General features: G+C 40.1%; 1 protein-coding gene and 1 long non-coding RNA gene across 13 annotated transcripts in view; one reads left to right on the forward strand and one right to left on the reverse strand.

The window, feature by feature from the left end:
* Nucleotides 1-3,401, reverse strand: part of MYCBP2 (MYC binding protein 2) — a 283,092-nt gene extending 279,691 nt beyond the window's left edge. For all 12 annotated transcript variants that reach the window (XM_044249910.1, XM_044249909.1, XM_044249914.1 and 9 more), the window contains exon 1: nt 2,882-3,401. In XM_044249910.1, coding sequence (XP_044105845.1) covers nt 2,882-3,183 — 302 coding nt within the window. In that variant the 5' untranslated portion in view covers nt 3,184-3,401. The remainder of the gene's footprint in view (nt 1-2,881) is intronic.
* Nucleotides 3,402-3,623: 222 nt separating this feature from the next.
* Nucleotides 3,624-27,169, forward strand: part of LOC122907164 — a 57,301-nt gene continuing 33,755 nt past the window's right edge. The window contains exon 1 of the long non-coding RNA XR_006384693.1: nt 3,624-3,722. This is a non-coding gene — a long non-coding RNA (uncharacterized LOC122907164). The remainder of the gene's footprint in view (nt 3,723-27,169) is intronic.

Raw genomic sequence — 27,169 nt, forward strand, 5'->3', positions numbered from 1 at the left:
GAACACCATACCTAAAATAGCTCCCCCACTATAAATCATCTATCACATATAATTGGTTTTCTTTCTTTCATAGTTACTTATCACTACCTGACACAATCAGTTGTCTATTTCTCCCCACTAGAGCAGAAGTTCCAAGAGAGTAGAGATCTTGTCTATTTTTCTCACTGGCACATCTTCAGCACATAAAACAGAGCCTGGCACACACCAGACTGTTGGTATTTACAGAATGGATGCCAAAACCTGTGCTACACATTGGGATTACTAAAATGAATAGGATAGAGTTCTTAGCCTCAATAAACTCCAGTCTTTATAGTTAACTCCTACCTTTCTAAGTAAGAGGAAGACTAGCCCTCAATTTTTTTCAATGGCTAACTTCTCCACCCAATATCTTAAACCTGTCTCTGAGATCTTTTTGGCCTCTCTCCATTAATTATCCCCTCTCCCACCTCTTTAATTTCTCCTTCTCCACTTACTGAACATTTCCCACCCACTCTCCCATATTTGAATATCCTTCCCTCAATCCTGCAACTCCCCGTTACCCCAACATCTCTCAATGACTCCTCACATCTCTCTATGACCACTTCCTCAAAAGATACCCAGCGATGGGGAAAGTGTTCTAACTTTTTAAGTATTTAACACTGCTGAGGACTTTTAATCCACTTTCTTAAGACCAGAGGTGCCACTGTCTCACAGCTGTCTTCTTTTTTCTCTTTTTTTCAGCTTCCTTCACTATCTCCTCTCTCTCACACCTTTAAACTGAAAGCTCACTAGAGCTTCATCTTCTATTCTGGCTCTATTCTCTGTTTTTAAAGATCTCATCTTCTCTTCTAACCCAACTAGTGCCCCCATTCAAATAATTGTACCATTCATTCACAACCTAAATCCGAGCTCCACTTGCCGCGTCATATTTAACAAAAATGTGATTGAATTATTATGCAAATTCCCAATAAAAGATAGTTGCAGGCTCACTTAGATAAAATAATGCAAACTAGAATAAGCAATAATGTTCTGAATGAGCACTAGAAGGCAGTAATACACACCTTAAGCTGGTTTCCATGACTACTACTTAAAATATGTGAACTAATTCTTCATTAATTGTAATTGATAGGCTGTACAAAAATGGATCAATGACCAAAAATCACTAATAAATGTTATATACGTGATTAATCTATATGAATTTTGTCTAAAACTGTTAATATAGCTCTAGATACACAAAACAGTATTACTACACAAGTATACTAGTAGAAAGTTAAAATAGGAATGCCAGTTACAAATTATAAGCCTGGAACAATATACATAATAAATTAAAGTTCAAGAGGGGTTTGTAAAGATGTACCTAAAGTGCCATAATTCAGAAACTCACAGCTCAAAATTATAACTATCAGAGCAAACTGTCTAATGAGGTTTTGTGCTATTTTCAAAAACATGAGCAAGAAATCGGTTTGTGCCACTATGGCCTTCAGTTTAGATAGCAAAAGGTCATTATATGTATTTATACCCAAATGATAAACTGCCCAATCCTGTAAACAATTACCCATAAAAAGTGTGAACAAAGCTCCTTCTTAACACCTCTGCAATGGGTAAGAGCCCCAGTACACAATGGTAAACAACAAATACCTGACTTAACAGCATAAGCCCTTTCATAATTAAAGGACATCTTATTACTGCCTAATACACTGCACATTCAATAAATACAGTAAACTCTGGAACTTATTGACAAAATACTCCTATGCTTTCCCCATGTGTTGCAAGAAGCTGTGAGAAAAAAAAGATGAAGGAAACTCCCAATTACCACTGTAAAAGCCAAGCTGGTGAAACAAGTCAGTCATCATCCTTCAGGGTATGTGGCATGTAAAAGGACAAGGAAAAGAAAACAATAGGAGAACCCTCAGCAAAAAGACACCCACATTTTAAGAAAAAGAAAATGAAAGTGATTTAACATCTCTTTTTATCAAGGAAGCTTAAGATACAGTGAGCCTAGGAAGAGATTGTAGGAGCGACTCAAATTTTCTAGTTGGTGGAAGCTAAACACTGTAAGCAGTCATATTTAGAAATTCTACAGCTTTCCCCCTTTCCCCACAAAACCCCTTCACCCTCTTCTACTCGAAAGCCTATAAATAATAGGAGAAATAGAACATAACATGAAAGGAAATGGCTGATGGGACATCAGAACACAAGCGCAGCTGCAATCACATCTCTAGAATACCAAAAGGTCCAGTTGTTACCAAAGTACAGCTCTAAAAATCTCTACTAGACACCTTTCCACATCCACATAAATCTCCTTCTGCATCTCCTTTGCATAAATCTCTTAAACTCCGTGCCTTATCCAATGTCACGATTATCTAAAACTCATCCTATATATGACACCATCCTTAACCTATACCATTGCTCCCCTTAAGTGAAAGGTAGATTTTTTGAGGTGGAAAGTGGAGGATGGAATATCACTGGGGGGGTGGGGGAGTAGTTGGTAGAAGCAAATACCATTGCGGCAGAGATACTGGAACGCCACTTCCTTCACCACTCTTGCAAATTCTCTCCGTGCAATGCCCTCTTAGCCTCTACCAATCCCTCCTCCCTCCTCAACAATACACACACACACGTGTCGTAACCGACCGGCACCATCACCTTTTCTAAGATCACATGCTACCTCTCACTCTCACTAACCCCCCACAAAGACAGTCACACACACGGCAGAAATTGTGGCCACCGCACCCTATCTCAGTAAGTGCTTCCACCACCCAGCATCAAGCGCTTGTAGAAAGACAACTCAGTAAACAGGTACGCAGACACACATACATGCATGCACGCACACACACACACACACACACACGAACGCACACACATGCGGCATGTGGCCCAAGCAAGGACACTGGAGACGCACCTGGAGGCTGGGTGTCCAGCGTTGCTGCCCCCCTGGTCCCTGTCACTGAGCGCAGCTGTGTAAATCCTCCGATAGCGGTCGGCCAGGGCCCGGCCTGACAGCAGCAGCTGGTAGTGACCCCGGGAGTCCGCGGCCGGCAGCCCCAGCCCCAGCCCCGCCGCAGCCACGGAGCCCTCGGGAACTGGCATGAACAGCGCCCCCGGCGCCGAGGAGGAAGAGATGGTGGCGGCTGGGAAGAATCCGTCCCCGCCGGGCCCCGAGGAGGCGGCGGCGGGGGAGGCAGTCGCTGAGCACATCATCATCCTCGCCGCCGCCGCCGCCACCACCGCCTCGTCCCTGCGGGCCGGGCAAGCAGACACGCGCGCGCACACACAGCCCTTTTCCAACGACGACGGCTCTGGCAGCGGCCTCTCGTTCCCGCAGCAGGGCACTACAAAGACGGCGTCCTCCTCCTCCTCCGTCTTCTCTTTCTACCCCCTGCGCCGCCCTCGCCGCTACTGGGACCGCTCATCTAACCCCGCCACCTCGGGAGTGTGAGGAGGAGGCGGTGCCGCCGCTGCCGCCGCCGCCACCGCTGCCACCGCCGGGGTTACCCGCAATGGGAAGCTGCCGTCCGCACTGGGCATGCGCCACTCCGTGCACATGCTCAGTAACTCCAGCCCTTTTCCCTCCCCACCCCCCTCTCGCCACCACTCCCTCAGCCTCAGGGCTTTGGGTGTGGGGCGTTTGAGTGGTGCGGAATCTGAAAGAAATCCACCTCTCCGGGTTTTACTAGCAGCTTGAGGAAGCGTAAGGAAAGTGCTGGGAAGGCTGGCTGTCTGCTACAGACTCTTGGCTTCAGGTAATGGGGTTCCCCTCAGGTGGGAGAACTTGGACTTGAAAGAAGGAATGTCCTCCCTGCTGGAGAATGAGTGTTACGCACCCTCCTGATACTTTTTCTCAAAGTGTGCACTCCCAACATGAAGATTTTCTGAGAAGAGTGCTGGTTAATTCAGAATCACAGGCAAAGACCAGCCAAATTAGAAGTATCAGTGGTGATCTTATTTTAGATTTTTTATCATTAGGATTAAAATCCTTTTAATTTCGAAAAACAGGTAGTAAGCTAGTGCATTTTTTTTTCTATGAAAGGAGAATTCACAGATTAAAAAGGTAGAATTTGCAGACAATTCACATTTCCTAAATTCTTTTTCTCAACATTTACCACAGAGCCAAACCTTAGTGCAGTAGAACTTTTCTTACATACTACGTTGACCCCACACTCTTCTTTAGAATGCACTCTTATCTCCTGACAGCGGTCACTCAATGGCTTATCTTTTTCTGCCCAGACTTACATTACTAGAGATAATTCTTGAATCTGACCTGAAGCTGTTAATTGTGACTATGTGTGACATCTGAAAACGTCATATCTACCAAAGATCTTAACATTTTATCTCTTAAAATGTAACATTTGCTGAGTCTCTTGTGCCAAGCTATTCTACTAACCCTGTATAAATAACTGCTCTAGGGGCGCCTGGGTTGCTCAGTGGGTTAAGCCGCTGCCTTCGGCTCCGGTCATGATCTCAGGGTCCTGGGATCGAGTCCCACATCCGGCTCTCTGCTCAGCAGGGAGCCTGCTTCCCTCTCTCTCTCTCTGCCTGCCTCTCCATCTACTTGTGATTTCTCTCTGTCAAATAAATAAATAAAATCTTTAAAAAAAATAAAATTAAATTTTAAAAAAATAAATAAATAACTGCTCTAGAAATGCATGTGCCAATGAACCTTGATTCCTAAGTTTTTCCTATTTGACTCTCAATTTGAAGAGTCTGCCCAGTTTATACTCTTGACAAAATAACTTCCTAATCCTATCATTCCCAGGACTATTTTCTTTATCCACTTACTGGCTCTTTAAAAAGGGGGGGTTATTTATTTACTTGGGGGGGGGTTGCTTGATTGTATGCACGGGGAAGGCCAGATCCTCCTAGAAACCCAGAACCCCTGAGACCTTGGTCTGAGTGGAAACCATGAGTCCACTGCTCCATCCACTGAACCACCCAAGTGGTTCACCCGAGCGCCTCTCTATTTACTAGCCCTTTCCACAAGTGTACTTTTCAAAAAACAAAACAAAACAAAACAAAACCAAAACCTTGGTTAGTGTTTTGGAAAGTATAAACAAGGAGTGGAGAAATAAATTAATTCTAGCTTTTCCTGAAAGAGAGTGCTAAAGCAGTGCATTTTTCCTGGGGCTTTAACGTATGAATGTCATTTTCATTTAAAAAAAAAATGATAGGGACGCCTGGGTGGCTCAGTTGGTTGGACGACTGCCTTTGGCTCAGGTCATGATCCCGGAGTCCGGGGATCGAGTCCCACATCAGGCTCCCAGCTCCATGGGGAGTCTGCTTCGCTCTCTGACCTTCTCCTCGCTCATGCTCTAAATAAATAAAATCTTTAAAAAAAAAAAATGATAGCTACAAGTGGGATAATAGAAACATAGGGACAAGGGTGCCTGGGTGGCTCTGGGTTGAACCTCTGTCTTTGGTTCCGGTCATGATCTCAGGATCCTGGGATTGAGCCCCACATCAGGCTCTCTGAGCCTGCTTCCCCCTCTCTCTCTGCCTGCCTACTTGTGATCTCTCTCTCTCTCTGTGTGTGTGTGTCTGTGTGTGTCAAATGAATAAATAAACTCATAAAAAAAAAAAAAAAAAGACCATAGGGCCAAAGGACCGGCATGGGAAGTCATGATATTTTAGCGCTGTGAGTAGCCCTGTTAAACAGGTTTTGTACTTGTTTTCTCAACTATGAGCTCATAAACAAGAGCTTCTTATTTATCTTTGTGTCTTCCTCAATCCCTAGTTTAGAAACTGGCACATAGTAGGTCACCAGTAATTGTTTGTTAAACTAAATTCCCGTCCTGATGCTTCAGCGCAGTTAAAAACCTCAGCGTTGGACAGGAAGCATACCCCCCCGCCCCCCGCCAAAAAAAGACAAGATATTGAGACAGTGAAATGCTAGGACAGTTAAAGACCCCAACGAGTAGGAGCTGCAAGGGCTCGTTACTGTTGATCAACCAGCCAGGTAGCCAACAGGCTCTGACAATCCAGAATTTAGATTCTGACTGCTATTTGTATGTCTTTGGGTAAACTTCATCCTCTGAATAATGGTCAAAGGGTATTGCATGGGATTGCAGAAAAACTTCAAACATCTAGGATGTCCACCTTGGCACATGGCTTTTCTCGAATTGTAATACACAGAACAGAACACTAGACTTTTCCGTGAGGACGGAACGGTGGCTGTGTCAGTTCCCCCACTACATTCTCAGCTCCTAGCACAGGCTCTAGCCTGAAGCAGGAGGGAACCAAGTATTGGGTGAATGAATTAATGAATTAATGAAGGTCGCCTGCAAAAAGAAGCATTTCCAGTCCGGGTTTAGGTAGTGGCTTGCTCAGTCACAGCGCTCTTGGAGTTTCTAGTGGGGATAGAATCCAGCGGCGGCATGGTTCTCAGAGTTCTTCCCACCCCTTAATTTCGCTTCGGCTTTTACCTCGCGCTTCAGTCCCAGGCAGGCCCCTTCCTGGGCCTTCTGGGTACGCGCAAAACCCGGTAACTGGATAATTTCCTGCGAAACCCGTTGTCATTGAGCGGTGCAACTAGGCGTGCGCGGAGTCGCACACATGCTCACTTAGGTGGCGGAGAGTGGCGTTTCTGTAGCGGTTGGCCGCATTTCCTTCCACGGCAGCAACAAGGGCTGCTCTACCCTAAATTGATAGCCAATGCAGTTTTTTTCTCCTCCGCCGCCTCTCTTTCCTGCCCGGGCACTGCGCGCTCCCTGGGCACTGCTACAGCTACTGCCCTGGCAGCTGGGCATTGGGAAGGTTCCCTTGGGTTGGCGGGGAATCGGGCGCATGCCGGGAACGAAAGTCACCCTTAATTCCATTGCCAAGGGGATTTGAGGGGAAGGTGGTCCCCAAGGTAATGCGCGAGAGCCACCTGAGCCGTCGCTGCAGACGGGGGATGTGGGTTTCTCGTCCCGTGCAAAGCAGGAGTCCCCTCCTGTCAATCCTGCGCGTACTACTACTGAATACCTCACACTGCCTCTGTGGTGGGCGTGGGAATGGGGGCCCTTGTTAGTCAAGAATATGCAGAATGAAAGAATATAAAGAGATTTGCTTCTGTTTTTCCAGCCCCACTGAGCGCGGCCCCAGCACTTTCGGCGCTGCCATCTTAGCTTTATCTTCTGGCCGAGCTGGGCGTGTGTGTGTCTTTGGTTCGGAGGGAGGGTGCAGGGAGCCCTGGGCGGGTTAGGTGTCAGAATTGGCTAGACAAGACTTAAGGACACAATCGCCCGTAAAGAATAACATGGAACTCAGGCAAATCCTGACTTTGCCCATTTTATAGCGAAATTTTAAAATAAAACACATGCGTAGTATTTTTTAAGTCTGTGGATGATAATCATGTTCATTTCTCAAAAGCATCTCTCCTCAATGATTGTGTAAGACTATGGCTTCATCTTTCATAGGTATAATCACAGATTTGGTCTCTCTTTTCCACTTGAAATTGCAAACCTGGGCGTACAATTTTCTAAACTCTTCAGATTTGTGTTTTATGTACTCTGTATCTTTAAGGATATGTTTTTTGGTTTTTTTTTTTTTTTTTTTAAAGGAAGCCTTCAACACTGATGTAGTAAATAACAGACAGAAACCATAAAGTGTATGTAAGAGGACAATGATTAATGTTGTTAGTTTCATTTAAAAGGTTAACACTGTACTAAAGCTATAAGATTACAAACACAGGAAGCACGTATGTTATGAGGAACATCAAGACTGCTGAAAATGCTGTGGTCAAGTCAAGAGTCAGGGTTGTTTCCCAAATTTGTACAACAGTGTTGGGACATTTAAAAACAAAATTGGTAGCTGAGACCATTTTTAAGACCAAACTTAGTAACTGTGAACAATTTAGAAGGAAAAAAAAATGCTCAAGCTTGAATAGTGAGGAAGTATTTCACTCTTCGGTAAGCTTCCTTTAAGGACCATGATTCTACATTCTTGACAAAATGACCATAGGCACTTAAAATGAAAATTCCTTTTTGTTCTATATTTAATACTCCAAAATAAACAGAAAAAAAATCAACATGGCAATTTAAACTCTTTTACACAAAAATTACATATTGGCTTCCCTAGATATCATGACCTCTTGTTTTAAATAAATGTTGTTTTTAGAGCTTTGGAAGATTCCGTAATTTGTAGGTATGAAGAATTAATGCTTTTTTCTTTTTATTCATCTTAGTTTTTAAAGATACAAATTTTATGTCTTCCTATAAATGAAAAATTTAGATTCTAGGGGGCTTAAGGTAAATATGGATGTTTTCAGCCCTGAAAAATTATTCTAAATGTGAAGATATTCTTTAAAGTGTGTGAAATTCATTAATATATATTTGAATGTAAATCATGTTTTGAAAATCTTATTGTTGTGTTGCATTTTAAACCAAAAAAAGCTTTCACAAATGATAAAGGCGTATAAAGTATAATTCTGTGAAAGAGAAATGTAAGAACCTTGCATTTTAACATTGAAAACTTCACGTAGTTTATAAATATTAGGTTGGTTATTATTGTTAAGGTTAAATAGTTTAATAATAAAATCGTATCTTCCTAAACCTGAAGCACTATTGAAATTTTTACATAATAGTAATTTTTTTTTACATAATAGTAATTTTATCATATCAAAATTTCCTTGAAATACATTGTTGTTAAGATATTTCTTCCTAATCCAGATATCAGGATCTATCTACATGGTTCTAAAATGATTATACTAAGTGTGATCTTATTTTAAAGACATGTGCCCTCTGCCAGGCTATGTTTTCTCATCAATAAAATTAGGGTTATAAGAGCACTTACTTTATTAGACTCCTTGAGGATTAAGTTAAATAATATATATGAGGGATTTGCTTAGCATACTACCTGTCAAGCATAACTGTTATTATTAATAGTATGTGTGGTCTCCCTTATTTGAAGTGTATCCCAGTCTTGTACCAGAGGAAGAAACAAACAGTTATAAACTTTGAGTTATACACTTGGATTTAGAAGTATGATTTTTAATATAGTCCTTTTCACAAACACAGATTAACTGTATCTTGACCTGACAAGAAAAATAGAATCCAAAAATTATTTGTTTCCCTAAAATACTCTGCTCTTATATGATTTGTTAAGTCACAAAACATATTGCTTACTTTCATTAAGTTCAGTGGATTTTGGGAATTCTAACTGATAGTTGCATTTTGATACAATAGTCAAAACAGATCATAATTTCTTCTCAAATGTCTGGTGACTATGGTAGACTCCTAGGGTCAGAAATTATATACCATCCATGGCTCACATTCTCTGTTAATTTACCTGTTTTTAACATGAAAGTCTTAGCCCTACCTAGTTCAAGTTCCTATTTTGATCAATATTTTTACTTTTTATTTTGAAAGTAAAAATAAGTTGATATATTAGTTCTTCATAATTAATTATCTTAAAAAGATTTTGCCCCCTTTCTTTAATATCAGGTTTGCTTTCATACTGGGCCAGAGCTGTTTAAAAGTTTCTAAGAAATATAATACATGAAAAATAGTTCATACTTCCCTAAATTAATTTTTGGTGACAGTATTTTCTTAGTATAGAGAGAATAATCTTATCTGTATGATGTCACATGTTGGGAACTAAATTATTTATGTGGAAGAGCAAAGACAACATTGCTTCTGGAGAAAAACTATGGCTTCCACACAAGTATTCCTCAAGTCCACCTCTACATGAAGGTGAGATGGAGGGGCGATCATTTGCTCATTTGTTCCTGAATCCATTTCTCTCCATTTCCCTGCTCTGCTCTGTACAGCAAGGGAGTGAACCCCGCAAACTACATTTCCCAGGCTCCCTTGACAGCTAGCTCAAGTAAGATTCAGCCAATGGAGTGAGATAGATGGTTGGGAAGTGGGATGAGGGGAGAAACCATGCCTCCAAACCTTTTACCCCATCTCACCCCCTTCTGCTTTGGGCAATATCTCCCCTCATCTTCTCTGTGGTTCCACTCCGGCTGGGCAACTTCTCCTTCCATGATCCAATTCTAGCCAGGTAACCTCTGTTGTGGACCCAGTTCTCACTGGGCAGCCCTGGGTCCCAGAATCTGGTAATAGCATCTCCTCCTTCGGTCTCTCCAGTCTTATGCATCATAGTGACTAACTGCAGATATCAATTCTTAGATGCCTCTGTCCTTCATTGGGCTTTTCAGTTCCTTCACTACTGTTGCAATTAGTTCCTCATATTCAATTCTCTCTATTAATGACCTCTCACATGCCTTTCTGTTTTCCTGTTTGGACCTGAGCGATACGAATAGTCTTCCATCCAAATAATAGACTTGATTTGGCTTCTCAGCAAAATGATGGCATTTTATCATCTCATATCTGGTCTTTAAAGCTTGTGCATCTGAGCTCAGTCAGCAAAACAGAAACCTGGTTTGAAAACAAAATTGATTGATCCACCACACCCAGTCCAAATTCACTGTCCCCCCACCTTCTTGCTTTCCTCTACTTTAAAGACTGGAAAAAGTGAAATATTCTCTCTGTGAGCCTCTCCTGTATTTAGGATTGGCTTTAGGACACAATTTAGGCCAACAGGATAATGGAAAATCTCTTCTTATTGCTTCTGTCTCTATTTTCACTTTAAAAATGAACAGGATGGCTGACATTTGGTAACCATGAAACAAGTGGTATGAGATAAAGGCTGAGAGCATCACTGACATTGTCCTTGACATTATAGAGTCATTGAACTTGTTTTCAAACTTGTTTTTATGCAAGAAAAAGAACTCTTGTTCTTTTTTCTTGCATAAATTGTCTCAGTTACTGTAAATGATGTATTCTGTTACTTGTAAATAAAAATGTTCCTACTTGATACACCAGCTCCAACATCTTGTCCAAAAAAATGTGCTTTCTATCTAGTTTCTTTGAGTAGTCTGCCTGAAAGAAGAAATATTTTTGAAAAAATAGTCAAAAGCATAAAAATCCACTCATTCCCATGGGTCCTAAATTTCTTTGCTTTATTCAAGTCACAACATCAGATAGTTCACTAAACTATGTTTTATATCATGCTATTGGATTTATTAAAGATTTCTGCAGTGATATGCCTCCCACATAACCTTCCAGATCTGAGGCACTTATTCCCCTAGCTTCTGGGAGTGTTGACTGCTCACCTTTCAAAAGTTACTCTTGGCTTTAGGGAGCTGTCTCACTGAAGGTTCCACTCCATCCCCAGAGGGAATCCTCATCAAATAACAGGTAGATGTGGTGTACAAAGATCTGGACCTCTGACTTTAATTCAGGATGATTCTGAAGGGCCATCCCTGCTCCTTAATTCTGCATGGAATTAGCTAAGGCCTTTGCTGCAATTGCATTGCAGTTCCATTTCTTTCTCTCTCTTGAGCCATCCTCCTGTTAGGCTGCAGGCTGTTTTTGAAAGCACTCAACAATAAACCTCCTGCATGCAAGTCTCCACTTTCTAAGTCTGTTTCTCAAGGAACCTGACTTAAGTCAGTTGGTATAAGGAGTGGTCTGAAAAAGTGAACTCTAAAATGGGATGGATGTTAGATCTTGATCATCCACTGGTTGGTTGACAATGGGGATCTCATCTGTGGTGGATAGTTTCTAGGGTGACCCCATGATCTCCATCTCCTAATATACCTGCTCTTGTATAAGCCTTTATCCTTTGTAGGGTAGGACCTGAAATTTTCTTCTAACCAATAGAATAATGCAAAAATGACAGGATGTACAAATTTACACATATGTGACTGATTAGTATTATATTATCACTCTCGTCTTGCTGGGGCCTCCACTTCCTTGTTGATGTGGAAGAAACAAGCTGCCATGTATGAGCTATGGCATGGGGAGGTCCACATAGCAAGGAGCCAATGGTAGCCTCTGGCCAACAGCCAATAACGACTGAGTCCCACAGTCTGGCAGCCTGTGAGGAACTAAATTCTGCCAAAAAAAATATCTGGCTTTGGAAGTTGTTCCTTTCTCAATTGAGTCTTGGATGAGACTGTAGCCCCAAGTGATACCTTGGTTGCAGCCTTGCAAAGGACAGAGCTAAGCTATGCCTAGTCGTTGTCGTCTTCTTCTTCTTCTTCTTCTTCTTCTTTAAGATTTTATTTATTTGGGGGCGCCTGGGTGGCTCAGTGGGTTAAAGCCTCTGCTTTCGGCTCAGGTCATGATCCCAGGGTCCTGGGATCGAGCCCCACATCGGGCTCTCTGTTCAGCAGGAGGCCTGCTTCCCCCTCTCTTTCTGCCTGCCTCTCTGCCTACTTGTGATCTCTCTCTGTCAAATAAATAAATAAAATCTTAAAAAAAAAAGATTTTATTTATTTGACAGACAGAGAGAGAGAGAGAGAAGCAGGCTCCCCGCTGAGCAGAGAGCCCAATGTGGGGCTCGATCCCAGGACCCTAAAACATGACCTGAGCCGAAGGCAGAGGCTTAACCCACTGAGCCACCCAGGCGCCCCTATGCTTAGTCTTCTAAAGTATGGAAACTGTCAAATAGTAAGTGTGTGATAAAGTCAACCACTGAGTTTGTGGCAATACTATTATGCATCAACAAAAAACCTAACAGACCATCGATGGTGGTAGGTTGGGTATGATAGCCCTGAGATGGGTAGAACTGTGCAATTGCTGAAACTTTCACTGGAGGTGAACTAAGATGGGATAATTGCAGATGGAAAGCACTTGTAGGTGCAATAGCCTAAGCTTTTGAGAGGCTAAGGAAAGTGTTCATTATAAAGATATTGGAACTAGATTACTCTTCTGAGCACCATAGATGTACTGGGAAGAGAAATGAATTGCTGAAAGTTAGGGTTCCAGTGGTCCAAAACATGTCAAAAATCTCCTACAAAGTAAAGGGTAAGTTATCACATTTCACACTTCCTACCACAAAGAAGGAGGAACAACACTTGCTAGGCTTCTCTGAGTCTACAGGCATAATATTTACTTGAGAATATTGCTCTGACACATTTCCTGAATGACACAGATGGCTGCCAACTTTAAGTACTGCCCAGAACAGTAAAGGGCTCTGTATCATCTCTTAACTGTAAAGAGCAGTTTTGCTTCTTGGACCATACAACATGACAGCGCCTATGATATTAGATGTATCAGTGGTGGGGAAAGATGCTGGAGAATGAATGGGAAATAAATCATAAAGAAAAGTGCACGGGTTCTGAAGCAAGGCAAAAAAACCCCAAAACCAAAACAAACAAACAAAAAAAACCACCAAAAAACCTTTTAGCAAAAAAAAAAAGTCTGCCAGGCTATTTGGGCCCTGACAGAGACAGAGCACCTCACCATGAGATGTCAAGTTGTTGAACTGCCTGTAAGGAGCTGAGTTTTGTCAGACCCACTAATTCATAAGGTCCAGTGGGCCCAGCAAAACCTATGGTCAGGGGGCACCTGGGTGGCTCAGTTAAAGCCTCTGCCTTCGGCTTGGGTCATGATCCCAGGGTCCTGGGATGGAGCCCCACGTCGGGCTCTCTGCTCAGCAGGGAGCCTGCTTCCACCTCTCTCTCTGTCTGCCTCTCTGCCTCCTTGTGATTTCTGTCTGTCAAATAAATAAATAGATCTTTAAAAAAAAAAACAACAACAAAACAAAACAAACAAACAAAAAAACCTATGGTCAGAGTAAGTAATATATCCATGATTGGGCATGAGCAGGCCCAGAACACAAGTAAGCTGTATGGATGTGTGGCCAGACTCCTGAGTCCATCAACCATTATTGCACTGGTACCTGCCTCTAAGCTCAATTAATGTGTTGCGTGGGATTATGAAGTCCCTTAAAACTGGCTGGTGGAGGAGAAAAAAGGCTAAGCTTTGTTCAAGCATTTTGCATATAAAGAGCAAATGAGATTATGCTGAGTGAAATCAGTCAAGCAGAGAGAGTCAATTATCATATGGTTTCACTCATTTGTGGAGCATAACCAATAGCATGGAGGACAAGGGGCGTTAGAGAGTAGTAGGGAATTTGGGTAAATTGGAAGGGGAGGTGAACCATGAGAGACTATGGACTCTGAAAAACAGTCTGAGGGGTTTGAAGTGGCGGGGGGGTGGGAGGTTGGGGTACCAGGTGGTGGGTATTATAGAGGGCACAGCTTGCATGGAGCACTGGGTGTGGTGAAAAAATAATGAATACTGTTTTTCTGGAAATAAATAAATTGGGGGAAAAAAAAAAAGAGCAAATGACCTGAAGTAAGACTCATAGGTAGTGGCAGATGGCTTTGGCAACGGATAGGGGCTTGGAAATAGAAAGACTGAAAGATTGGAGAGAAGAAGGGCTGTGGAAGAGACATGTGAATGGATGTATGAGAGTGGACATGAAGTGTGGCAGTCTTTGAATCAAATCACATGGTGATGTGCATCAGAGAATATCCCATCAAGGTAGAGACGATAAATGACCACATAGTTGATATTTGCAAGGCTCTACTTTTGTCCACCCACAGGGGACATGCAGAGCACATGCACAGGGTAGCTATGGTGCAGAGTAGCTATGGTGCACATGTACAGAGTAGCTATGGAACTTACAGTTAGTTCTCTGCCTTAACAATGCTGATCTAGCTACTGCAACAGCCAAATATACAACCTGCCAGCAAAATATACCAACACTAAGTCCTTAATATGGTGTAAACCCTGAAGACCAACCAGCCACTTGCAAGAAAATTATATTCCACCCTGGAAAGCCAGTGATTCAACTTGGGTGGGAGTGATGCATACTCTGCTGTGAATTTGCTTTCCCTACCCACATTGGCCAGAACTGTTATCTGAAGGCTTACAGAACTCTGTTTCACAAGTAAGGGATTCTGAAAACCATTGTCTCAGACCAGGGGATTCACTTTACAGTAAATGATATATGACAGTTGATGTATATTTGTGGTAGATCAAATTATGACCCCCCCAAAACTGTCCACATTGTAATCCTTAGAAACTGTGAATACCTTACATGGAAAAAGGGACTTTGCAGATGTGATCAAGTTTAAGATCTTTAGATGAAGATTATCTTGGATTATCCAGGTGGGTCTAATGGAATCACAAGAGATTTTTTGTTTTTTGTTTTTAAGATTTATTTGTTTATTTTAGAGAAGGAGGGGAGGTTGCAAAGAGAGAGGGATTTTCCAGCAGACTCCCTGCTGAGCATACAGGCCTATGTGGGACTTGATCTCACAACCCTGAGGTCATGATCTGAGTCAAAATCAAGAGTCGGCTACTAAACTGACTGAGCCACCCAGGTGCCCCAACAAGATTTTTATAAGAAGGAGGCAGGTTGGTCAGAGTGAGAGAAGGCAATGTGACAATGGAAACAGAGAAGATGTGATGATTAGGAGAGGAGAAAGAGAAAAAGAGACAGATTTAAAGATGTTATGCTGCTGGCTTTGACTGTGGAGTAAGGGCCATAAGCCAAGGAATACAGGTGGTCTCTAGATGCTGGAAAAGACAAGAAAATGAAGGCTTCCCTCGACCCTCTACAAGAAATAGAGCCCTGCTAACATCTTGATTTTAGGACTTCTGACTGTCAGAAATGTAAGATAGTACATTTGATTTGTTTTAGTGGAAATAGAGAGAGAGAAGATACATCTGAACCGGGGCTTCTTGTCGTCCTTGCGGGTCGAGGGCGACATAAATTAGTAAATTTGTTGCAGGAATAAGAAGAAACAAATACACTGCCAATTGGATCCACTTACCCTATCGTATAAATTGCCCCCCGGGACTTGCTGTTGATAGAATTGAAGGTGCAACTGGGGCACAAGTTACACATAATACACCTTAAATTAATAACTATTACATGGAACTATGTGCCCACTGGGTAGAATATAGGAATTCGAGAACCCAGAGTGAAAGTAGTAGTGGCCTACTCCCAATGAACCCTTAGACAATATGTGCTTTTCTCCTGCTTAGACTCTAGTTCTAAAGCTCCTAGTTCCCAAACGTCAAATGCCCCATTGGACTTAGAATCATGGCTGCTCTCAGTAACTTCAGGCTCCTCAGTCCAAGAGACCACTAAGAAAAGAGTCTCTATACTGGCAGGAGTAATTGACCCAAGGCATCAGAAGTAGATAAGGCTGCTGTTCCATATGCGAGCAGGGAGAATATGTATAACACTTAGGCAAGCCACGGATGTGTCTCTTGATACTCCTTACACAATTTTTATGTTAAATGAATAAGTACAGTCCACATAGCCTGAGAAGGGCATGGTGACTAGGGGCCCAAGGACTCTCAAGAATGAGTGTGGGCGACCCTACAAGATAGGCCACCTAGACTAGCAGAGGTTCTAGCTGAAGGTAAGGAAACCTAGGGCAGCTGGGAAAGAGGGTCATTATGAATTCCCCTTGTATCAGTGAAACTCTGTAGCAACAAGGACTGTGGTTTATCCCACTTATTTTCCTCTTTTAGGTTTCTGCAGAAAAACAAACAAACAAACAAAAAACAAACAAACAAACAAACAAAAAAAAACCAGAATCCTGTATATAGGGTGAACTCTCTAGAGAAGCAAATAAAATTAAGCAATGTTAGGTGTGAACTGAAATGGGCATTATAGGCTATTGCCCTGATTGACGGCCGTTTGCAATTGAGTCACTTCCCCAAGGTCATAGGTGTTGGCTGCTGACAGTTCATAGCTGAGCGCTTCCTCCTCTGAGCGTTGTCCTCAGCAAAACGTTGCTGCCTGGACCATGGTTGTGTCACCACACACCCTGAGTGCGTTTTGTTTCACTGTCTTAACACTGCGGTGGTACAGGAGCCTAGCCTTACCCTTAATTTGATGAACTCTACAAGTCATACCAATTCCTTAGTTCTCTGTAGGTTGGCTGATGCTTCTCCACTGATCCTCAGTTCAACTTCTCTCTACCTAGACTTGTTTCTTCACTTCTTTACAAATTTTATTCCTAAGTGTAATGTCAGTAAACTTCCCGCATGCAAGTTCTTGTTTCAGATCTGATTTCCTGGGGGGAGTTTAAACTAGGACAGTTACTGTGATTAAGATATACAAAATTTGTCATTGCATTTGCTTGAAATATTGATGGCATTACTCATGTCATGCCATGTTCTAAATTTCATCTTATAACTAAGTACTCAAAAAATTGCTTTTCCTGAAAACCTATTCTTTTTCTTTTCACTAATAAAAATTTCATAATTGATCATGATTCCTTGTGCACTTTGCTACTGAGAAACAGTAAATTGGGTATGTGCTACAGTCCTTTTTCAAGTTCTGATTTTAAAAAATCATTGTTTGTAGCAAATGAAAACAAAAGCTTATCTTTATTAAACAAATGGCTAAGTAAGGGGACATAGCTTAATATAAAGTCAAAAAACCTCTCTTTTCTGAACCCCAGATATTAACACTTTCAGCCATGCACTCACTTTCATACTGTCAGGGTAGTCCTCCTTACATGACAGGGAAGAGATTGTGTACTCTCTGAAGGATGAAAGGAGGAAGGGGTTGGGCTATACATGCCCAATTTCTGCTTCCTAACTCAACAATGAGAAAAGGTACTTCTCCTCCCCTATGCATCTTCTATCATCCTTACTCTCCTGATGGTTAGAACGTATCAGGCACCTTGAACAAAAGACATCAGTTAGGTCCTTGTAGCTTCAGCATGAACTTCCAGTCTCAGCTGAGGAAGTCAGCACAGAGGAGACTTCAAGAGATAAGATACACAGGAACAAGTGATCTAATGTGAAGGATGAGAGAAATGGAGGATCCTAATCTGACTCCTAGATTCTGGGTGGATAATGGTGTCATTCACTGAGATGGGAAGCCAGGAAAAGAGGCTGTTTTGGGATAGGAGATTAAGAGTGATGTTTATCTTCTCTAACATATTTCTTGGTCTGTTAAGAGAATGCTTTTAGAGGATGTGACCACTCCCCCAACTTACACACATTCCTCTGGCACTGATTTTTGATTTTGTCTGTCCTATTCTCTACACAATGGTCATTTTTGAAAACTATATGCAATGAAATATTGTCCAGCAGTAAAAATGAACACATGCCACAACCTTGTAGATGTTATACTAAACGAAGAAGCCAGACACAGAAGCCACATATTGTATGATTCCATTTAGAAGAAACATCCAATATAGACAAAACCATTGAAACAATGTAGATTTGGTTGCCAGTGACTTGGGGAGGAAGGGCGATGGGAAGGGACTCCTTAAGAGGTATGGTATTTTGGGGGGGGGCAGAGGAATGTGATGAAATTGTTCTAAAAATAGATAGTGTGGATGATTGCACAACTGTGCAAATATATTAAAAACCACTAAATTGTACACTTTAAGAGGATGAATTTTATGGCATATGAATTGTGCAATAGAACTTATTTTAAAGATCTGCTTCAGATCCTTCAGTGATTTTGTATTAGAATAATTAAAGCTAGCTTCCACAACAGTCCCCATGAACTGCTTATTCTCTTTACCCTTCAGAGTCTTTCTTCTCCCTTCACTGAGCAGCTTTTTGCCCTAGGAGGCTAGATCTCCAGTGCACTGCAAACCCGGACTCTCCCAAGGCTGCATTCTGATTGGGTTTGCCCAACAGGGATATCCTCTCAGGAGACAGAAAGACAGGAGAAAAGGCAGGTCAAGGTATTTTTCCTGGCTCTCTCCCCTTCTTCTGGCAACAGCAAGATCCCTTTGTGACTGGAGTTCCTGCTGGGGCATCCTCCTCTGTGGCACCAGTTCTCAGGGCTCTGATAACTCTATTTCCTCTCTACCTTTTCAGTTGCAGGAGTGGGAACATCTTCCTAATTCCCAGTTTCTTCCCTTACCATGTCCATACCTATGAAAGGATTTCCTTCCTTAAAGTCTATTCATTTGGGGGCTCCTGGGTGGCTAGTCAGTTGAGTGTCCAGTTCTTGGTTTCAGCTCGGGTCATGATCTCAGGGTCGTGGGATCAAGACCCATATCTGGCTCTGTGCTGGGTGTTGGGCTTGTTTAAGATTCTCTCTCTTTCTTTCCCTCTGCCTCTCTCCTCCCCCCACTTCACTCTCTTTGTCTCTCTAAAATAAATAAATGAATAAAATATTTTTTAAAAAAATTTCTTCATTTAAACCACTTGGGATGATTTTTTTCTGGTAGAATTCTGATCGATACCCCGCAAACCTCAGTGGCTTAACACAATAAAAGTTGACTTTTCACTCATTTGATACAAGTCAGATAACCCTCTTCTGCCATCTGGACTCCTGGCCTCCAACACATGGCAGGAAAATGGTGAACTAGAAGATCGTAGGGGATGCTCTCAAAGGCCTCCCACCCACATCCAATGCCCAAAACAAGTCACAGGGTCCCAAGCTACTGCTACCATCGTGGCATGGTGAACATAAGGCACTATCTCTGACTAGTACTACAAAATTGCCTTCATATTTAAATGTACTCTCTAGTAGAGCATAAAGATATGTCACCGTCTGGCCCCAACCTACCTTGTTAACTTTACAGCTGCTCGTGCCCCATGCTGTGTCTTTGCACAAGCTATTCCCTCTGCCAGAGTTTTCATCCTCTCTCGTCTCCACTTGGATCACTTCAGAAATCAGCCCAATAATTAACTTGTCCAGAAAACTTATTCTGACTCTTCCCAGGGCTGATTTAACTATTGGTCCTCCGTGGTACAACCATAGTGCCAGGAAAACATCTCCATTATAACATTAATGGTTCTGTTATAATTTCATTTATTCCTTCATCATCTTGGCAATTGAGCTATGGATTTCTTGAAGGCATGGATTATATTTCCTTTCTACCTTTGCCAGTACCTATCACTGTAGTCACTATACAGATAATAATTTTCATTAGTAGTTCTTAGCAAAGGTAGTACTATTCCCTCAAGAGAGCATTTTGGAAATTTGTGGACATATTTTTCATGTCATAATAACCAGGAAACCCTACTGACATTTAGGTTATGGACTAGAGGTAATAAACATCCTGCATTATATGGGACAATCTGTCACAATGAAGAACACTTCTCTGTCCTGAGAGAATTTCAGTTGTACCACTGGATCTTCAAATAGATGAGAAACCTGTTTATTTTGACTTAAATCTGGAACCCAACTCAGCTTTACATAGAAATGCTGTTTTGGTTGTCTATTGTTATATAATCGAACAACCCAGAATATGGAGACTTAAAACAGTAGAGGTTTATTATCTCCTATGTTTCTGTAGGATAACTGGCTCACTTGGCAAGTTCTTCTGTTCCATGTGATGCCGAGCATTGCTGCACTCAGATGGGCTCAGTGGGGCTTGAACATCCAAGATGGCTCTCTCTCATCACTGGGAGTTGATCTAGGGGTGTCATTTGGAGCACCTCAGATCTCTTTCATGTAGTCTTTCCTCGTGGCTTAGGCTTCGCCGGGTTTACATTTATAAAATATTTATAAAATAATAGATATTTATATATTTAATTATTAAACATGTGAAGTAAGTATAATTATACATAACACCAAAATATTTGTAGATAGATAGAAGGGTAGATGAGAAACAAACTTTCATTTTAGTTTTCCCTTAAACTAGAGCATTGTGGTATTTTTTATTATGTATAGATATGTTATATTATTTATTAATTTAATATCAGGATAGTAAAGAAGTTGTTACACAATATTTGCTCTAAGGAGGAGATAGGGTAATAAATTTGAAAGATTACTGATTTGTGTGAACTGAATGGATAACCTGGCATTCCCTTTTGGTTTCTGTATTTATCTTCTCTGGACACAAATCAACTCAAATCTCTAAATATATGGGGAATATGAATAAATGAATAACTTAATATCTTATTCTGTGTTTTTTCCAATTATTAAAATGCATAATTCTCATGGAATATATGGCATTCATCTTCAAAACTGACTTTTTCTCGCACAGAAATAATTTTTTGTTATTTTCTAGTTTGAACCAGATTAATACGAATGTCTAGATAATGTGTCATAACAGCACTGTTATATTTTATTGGTGTACCTTAATAAGAACAACTTCTTGATTAACTACTACATAATCTTATTTTTGGAATAAGGTGGAAATTATACACAATGATTTTAGATTCCTGACATTGCAAATTGCTTCACCTCATATTAAAATCTCTTAAGAAAAAAAGTATCAGACTTTTTAGTGAAGCCAGCCTGTGTATAAATGTATTTATCCCATACTTTTCCTTAAATGATTAAGTTGAATAACTGCTGTACTTAGAATATACTTATTATCTGAAACTAAATTCTGTAGAGCTATAACTACTAATAAGTCTTCCTGTGATCTTCTACTGCTTATATAATGCATTACAATATAATCAAGGGTTTGTTTTCTAATGCTTGTATTTTCATGCCAAAATACATAAGTGGGTCTTTGATTATTAAATCACTAGCATTTCCCATAATATGATTTTTTAAACAAGTATACAAATACAAAAATAAAATAAACTCATTTAATGTCCTTTGCTCTGGGATCTGAAAAATGCTGCCCTCCTGGTCTGGTAAGCAGAGGATACCCTCCCAGTTTTTGGATAGATGTTAACCATTGGTTCTGGTAGACATATGCATCCTTGTTGATCTGGTAGACAGGTAATACCCTCCTGATCTGGTGCAACTCTCTTGGTCTGCTTGGCTGATTCTACTCTCCTGGCTGGTAGACACATGCGACTTCTTTGTTTGATAGATGCTAGTTTCCTGATTTAGTATACAGATGTTGCCCTTCTGGTCTGGTAAGGCAATAGAGAACCAAGCTCTCAAACTAAAATAGTCCTATAAATAATCACTTAGCTTCTGCTCAGGAAACAGAGCAAATGATTCTGTTAGTTACCACTGGTGTAAGGCACAAATGGCCCCTGAAAATTGTACTGTGGACAGGATATAAGAGATATAATAACTTAACTACTGTTGCTACAATAGGCTCTGGTAAACACTGTCATTTTCCTTCTTAAACTATTTTAAGGAGGGGCAAGAGAAATCCAGTTTCACATCAAGCTTTATCTTCATGCTTTATAAAACTGAATACTGGTGTGGAAACCCCATGAATATTTGACCACAGAGAGAAAATCCCCACCCTAAGCCAACCTCTGTGTCTGTATCAGTTTTAGTTTGCGGAACTAGGTCAGCGTCAATTATACTGTGGCAAGAGAGAAATTGGACTGGTTCCTTGTAAGTACAAATAGTGACTAATTTAATTGTTAATTTTTAAAAAATACTGCCAACATATAACATTGAAAGCTATGACAAATATTTTTGACATAATCTTTTGTTGCTCCCCCATTTCCCCCACACAAACCATAAAGTATTTTTTCAGTGTATTAGAAAGGTTTACTTAATCTTTGTACCAAAGAAATTATAAGAAAAAAAATAGTAAATTTTAGAATCAGCCTACCAATATTGCTTATAATATAGGTGCTAGTCTATTTGAGTTAATATCACATCTCTGACATTTAAAAATTTATCCTTATTTCAAAGCGATATAAATTCAATCTAAAAATGAATACTGGCCTATCCTAAAAGTGTTTACTGAATGTGAGAGAAAATTAATTCTGTTGACAAACAAAAATAGTGCCTTAAAGTGTGTGTGTGTACAACATCTTATCCAATGAATCCATTTTACAAGCATGGAACTGAGCACATAAAAATTTCTTTTTTTATGGTGACATAAAAACACAAAATAGTACAAAGGAGAGAATCAGCTTATTGTCCTATCCAAGAAAAATGCATCCCCTGGTTCAAAATATAGTATGAAACTCACTTAACAATTGTAAACACATTAGTTAGTAGTAGTATTACAACTTCACTAGTCAAAATATTTGAGTGATTTAATGGATTTTCACTTATTAGAATTATACTTTTCATAATTTCACAGATCTGATAACTATTGAATAAACTATTCTAAACTATATAAATCCCACTGCTATGATCCCATACTTTATGTAACTGGTGACAGAACAGTATAGTTTTAGAGTACTACAATAACAGTTTGTCTAATATGAGTGAATTTGTTATCATGTGGGTTTGTGGTGTAGCCCTATTAATAAACTTAAAAAACCAAAATCCTTCTGGGCCATTGTACTACTTTAATATGGCTAACATTCAGCAAGGAGACGGCCCTAGTTCAGAAAGTGAAATAATTGAATTGAAGAGCTAAAATGTGAGATGGTAAGTCATAAAGATAACTAGAGGTTTAGCAGAATTTTGCAGAATCGACGAGAACATTCCATTCTTGTCCTTTCCCTTTTATTCCACACACAGAAATCATCACTATGGCATCTTCTGCTTTATGACTGTGATAAATTATTTGTTAAAAAGAACCTCAATAAGCTGATTAATTGTTACTATTTCTTCCCAAGAGGGTGAATATGGAAAGTAGTGACATTTAAAGTTTGTTATTTATTACCAGCTCTCATAAAATGCATATTTACTTATAAATCTTCAGGTGTATACGCATGCATACATGCATGGGTGGATATATAGCTAAGGAATAATGAAAATAATTGGCTTACATAAATTTTCAGTTGATTTTTGGCTCTATCTATTACATGTTTTTACATTTAGGATTTTCTAAATTGTACTTTATAGCTATTCTTTTTGTAAAAATTCCATTTCTGTAGCAGATTAGCTACATTCAATATCATATTTGTATAGCATGCAATAGCTTTAAATATTATCTTCAAGATATAATTGCAAATAATGAAGTAACACTGCTTTATTCTGGATGAGGCAACTATGTCCAGAATGGTTAAAAAATGTGTCCAAGGTCATAAAAATAAGATGTGGCTTAGTGCTATATTTTATCCTATTATAAAATGGCATTTAGTATAATCTCTAAACCATGTTGTGTATGACCTTTTAAACTGAGCTTGAAAGAATTTTTTTAACAACTTGGACACATTACTTATCTCTCTGACCCTCAACATCCTTATCTCTAATATGGAGATAATAGTAGTACCTGTCTACAGGATTGTTGTGAGCTAATTCATGGAAACTTATACAACAGTGCTCAGTACATAGTAAGTGCTTAGTAAAAATGTTAACCATAGTGATTATTGAGACCACTGATCTTTATATTCTTTTCTTTCATCCATTAATAATCCTGCTTTTTGGAGGGGATGCCCTTAATTTTCTGAATTCTAATTCCATTTTCTTTCCTTCAGTAGATCTTCAGTTTCATATATTTTAGGTAGATTTCTTTCATTCTGCCTTCCATACTTTTATTTATGTGTGTGTGCTGTATGCGTCTGTTTGCCTACCTACTTTGAATTTCTTTTTTAATGAGTTGCCTATTCAAATCTTTTGCTGTTTTTTATTGGGTAGTCAGTTTGGATCCCCTAGGAAGCAGATGCCAAGCTGACCATATACAGAGATAGTAATTGCATTTCAAACTTTATAGAAACAAGGGTGACCTGCTAGTAGAATGTAATGGGGAAGAGAGGATTCTTTTCTGTTTTTTTTTTTTCCTTTCTTTTTGCAGAGAAACTTTGTGTTGCTATTGGTTTTACTGGCCCTGCTGTAGTGTAGTTGTCAGTCTGGGGTGGGAAATATACTGATAGATCTGCCATTACTTTATGAGATCACTTGTTACATTATCTTTTAAGAGTAGCATCCATTTTCTGGAAAACAGCATGGAGGTTCCTCAAAAGTTGAAAATAGAGCTACCCTATGACCCAGCAATTCCACTACTGTATTTACCCTAAAGATACAAATGTAGTGATCCGAAGGGGCACATGCACCCGAGTGTTTATAGCAATGTCCACAAAAGCCAAACTATGGAAAGAACCTAGATGTACATCAACAGATGGATGGATAAAGAAGATGTGGCGCGCGCGCGCACACACACACACACACACACAATGGAATGCAGCCATCAAAAGAAATGAAATCTTGCCATTTGCGATGATGTGGATGGAATTAGAGGGTATTATGCTTAGTGAAATAAGTTAATCAGAGAAAGACAATTATCGTATGAGCTCCCTGATATGAGGAAGTTGAGAGGCAACATAGGGGGCTTGGGGGGTAGGAAAGGAATAAATGAAACAAGATGGGATCGGGAAGGAGACAAACCATAAGAGACTCTTAATCTCACAAAACAAACAAAGGGTTGTAGGGAGAGTGTGGGTGGGTTATGGACATTGGGGAAGGTATGTGTGTGCTATGGTGAGTGCTGTGAAATGTGTAAACCTGGCGATTCACACACCTGTACCCCTGAGGCTAATAATACATTATATGTTAATAATAAAAAAAAAAGAGTAGCATCTGTTTCAATAATTTAAATGTTAATGTTGAGAAGTAAAGCTGCCACCTTTAGATTTTCCTGTTTCTAATTTTATGTGAGGGAAACAATAATTGGTTACCTTTGAATTTTGAAATTAAAAAATGGACAATTTTTTTTTAAAGAAAAAGAAGGATAAAAGTGTCTTGGAATAAATAGTGAAAATCTCTGACCTTAGTGCTGATTTGACATGTGTGAAAGGAGAGAAGGAAGGAAAGTTGACTGTGAGGAGTCTCTCATTGCAGTGCAGCTCTGAGAAAGCATCAGCCAGGCCAGTGGGGAGTCCCAGAGCAACAAATGCCTGTCAGAGAAGTCCTATGGTGGATGGGAATGAGTAAGCCCTAGTACCCTGCCTTGCTCAGTTATTGGCTGAGAGCTGACCTGGAGAACCTGGCCTTGGTGTGAATACTGTGGTGGATCCAAAAATGTTGCAGCCATCTAGCAACTACCCTTCTTATTTATTTGTTTATTTATTTATTCATTCATCCATCCATCCATCCATTTATCCATTTATAAGTTTTCAATTTTAATTCTAGCATAGTTAATATACAGTGTTATATTAGTTTCAGGTATATAATATGGTCATTCAGCAGTTCTATGCATTTTTCCCATTCTTCATGATAAGAATATTCCTTAATTCCCATCACTTATTTCACCAACTACCCTTCTTGCCACAGTTTCTCTTGAAGGGAGAACTGAGTAACTCATCTTCAAGGCCCCCACAATTGCTCAGTGTTTTCTCACAGATACTACGGAATCCCTTGCATATTTTAAATATTAATCCTTTGTTGGTTGCAATAAAAGTCTAACTGGTTGCAATAACCGGTCTGTTAACTTCGAGATGTTAGTCACAAAATAGGTATTTACCATTTGTGGAATCCAGTTCTACATCTTCTTTGCTTCTGAAGTTGCATAATATTATGTAGCATCTGAAATATTCCTAAAAGAACTTCTTCATCAAAGATTATTGAAAGCCTTGTTCATATGATATCTGTTGCCAAATTCCCTTGATATACATATATACTACACATAGAAATTTACAAGGTTGTGAGTTTGTTTGTTTTTTAAATCAAATGTCTGCTACCAGGGTGCATTATTTCCTTGGCAAGTCTGCCATCCACCCATTGATTAAACAATACAGTCCATTTGTAATAGAACAAATTCTCTGTTGCCTGAGATTTGGGCTTGGGATTGTTTAGGGGCTACAGATCTGGCTCTGAAATAACTGGTGTCTGCCATTCTTTCTCAGTCTATGTAAGAAATCTGAGAGTAGGACAATGAAAGACAGTTGGGGGTCAGTAGAAGTGGTAGGGAGGAGAGGGTGCTAAGAGAATTTCTTCCAACAATTGGGAATAACCAGCTAGAGGAAGAGATGCCATTCTGTTTCCTGATAGACGTCTTCTTTGGGAGAAATTTCTTCGCATTCTTCATGAGTCTTTCACTTATCTGTATGTCTTATGAATTAAGTATGGACTACATTTTGTTCTGGTTTATTTTTCAAGAACATTTGTACAACAAACAGTCTTGGAACTTACGGTTAGTGTCTCCCTCTACAGCAAAGGGCAAGAACCCTTGCTGTCTAGTGTAATAAAGACATCTTTTGGAACAAAGGTCAGGCTTACCAAGTGCCTGTCTTAAAACACCTGGATTCCCTAAATTTGAAGTTCTCCTGTTACCTGCTGTCCCTCTTTATGACTCCCTGTGGGAACTGGGGCTTGGGAAAACAACACAAAACTGGTGATGTTGTGGCTATACTCTTGCTGTAACAAACTACTCTTCTAGTCTGATGCAGGAGTCTTGTGTTTTCTACCAGCATTCCTGAAACTATAACAGATTAACTTGTTAGCTTGCAAATAACATATTCTCAGACTTTTCACAATTCTTAATATTCTGCTTAGACAGTGGGTTTGTGTTGCTTTTCTTCTGTGTTTATCTGAACATAGGAAAGGGAATTGGAAAAAGATGGCAAGACAGAAAGAAGAAATTGAGTAGACCAGTTTTTACATAATCATCATTGAATGGAGTACACAAGTTATCTATCGCCACAGTAAT

Source organism: Neovison vison, chromosome 5 (assembly GCF_020171115.1).
Source record: "Neovison vison isolate M4711 chromosome 5, ASM_NN_V1, whole genome shotgun sequence".
NCBI lineage: Eukaryota > Metazoa > Chordata > Mammalia > Carnivora > Mustelidae > Neogale > Neogale vison.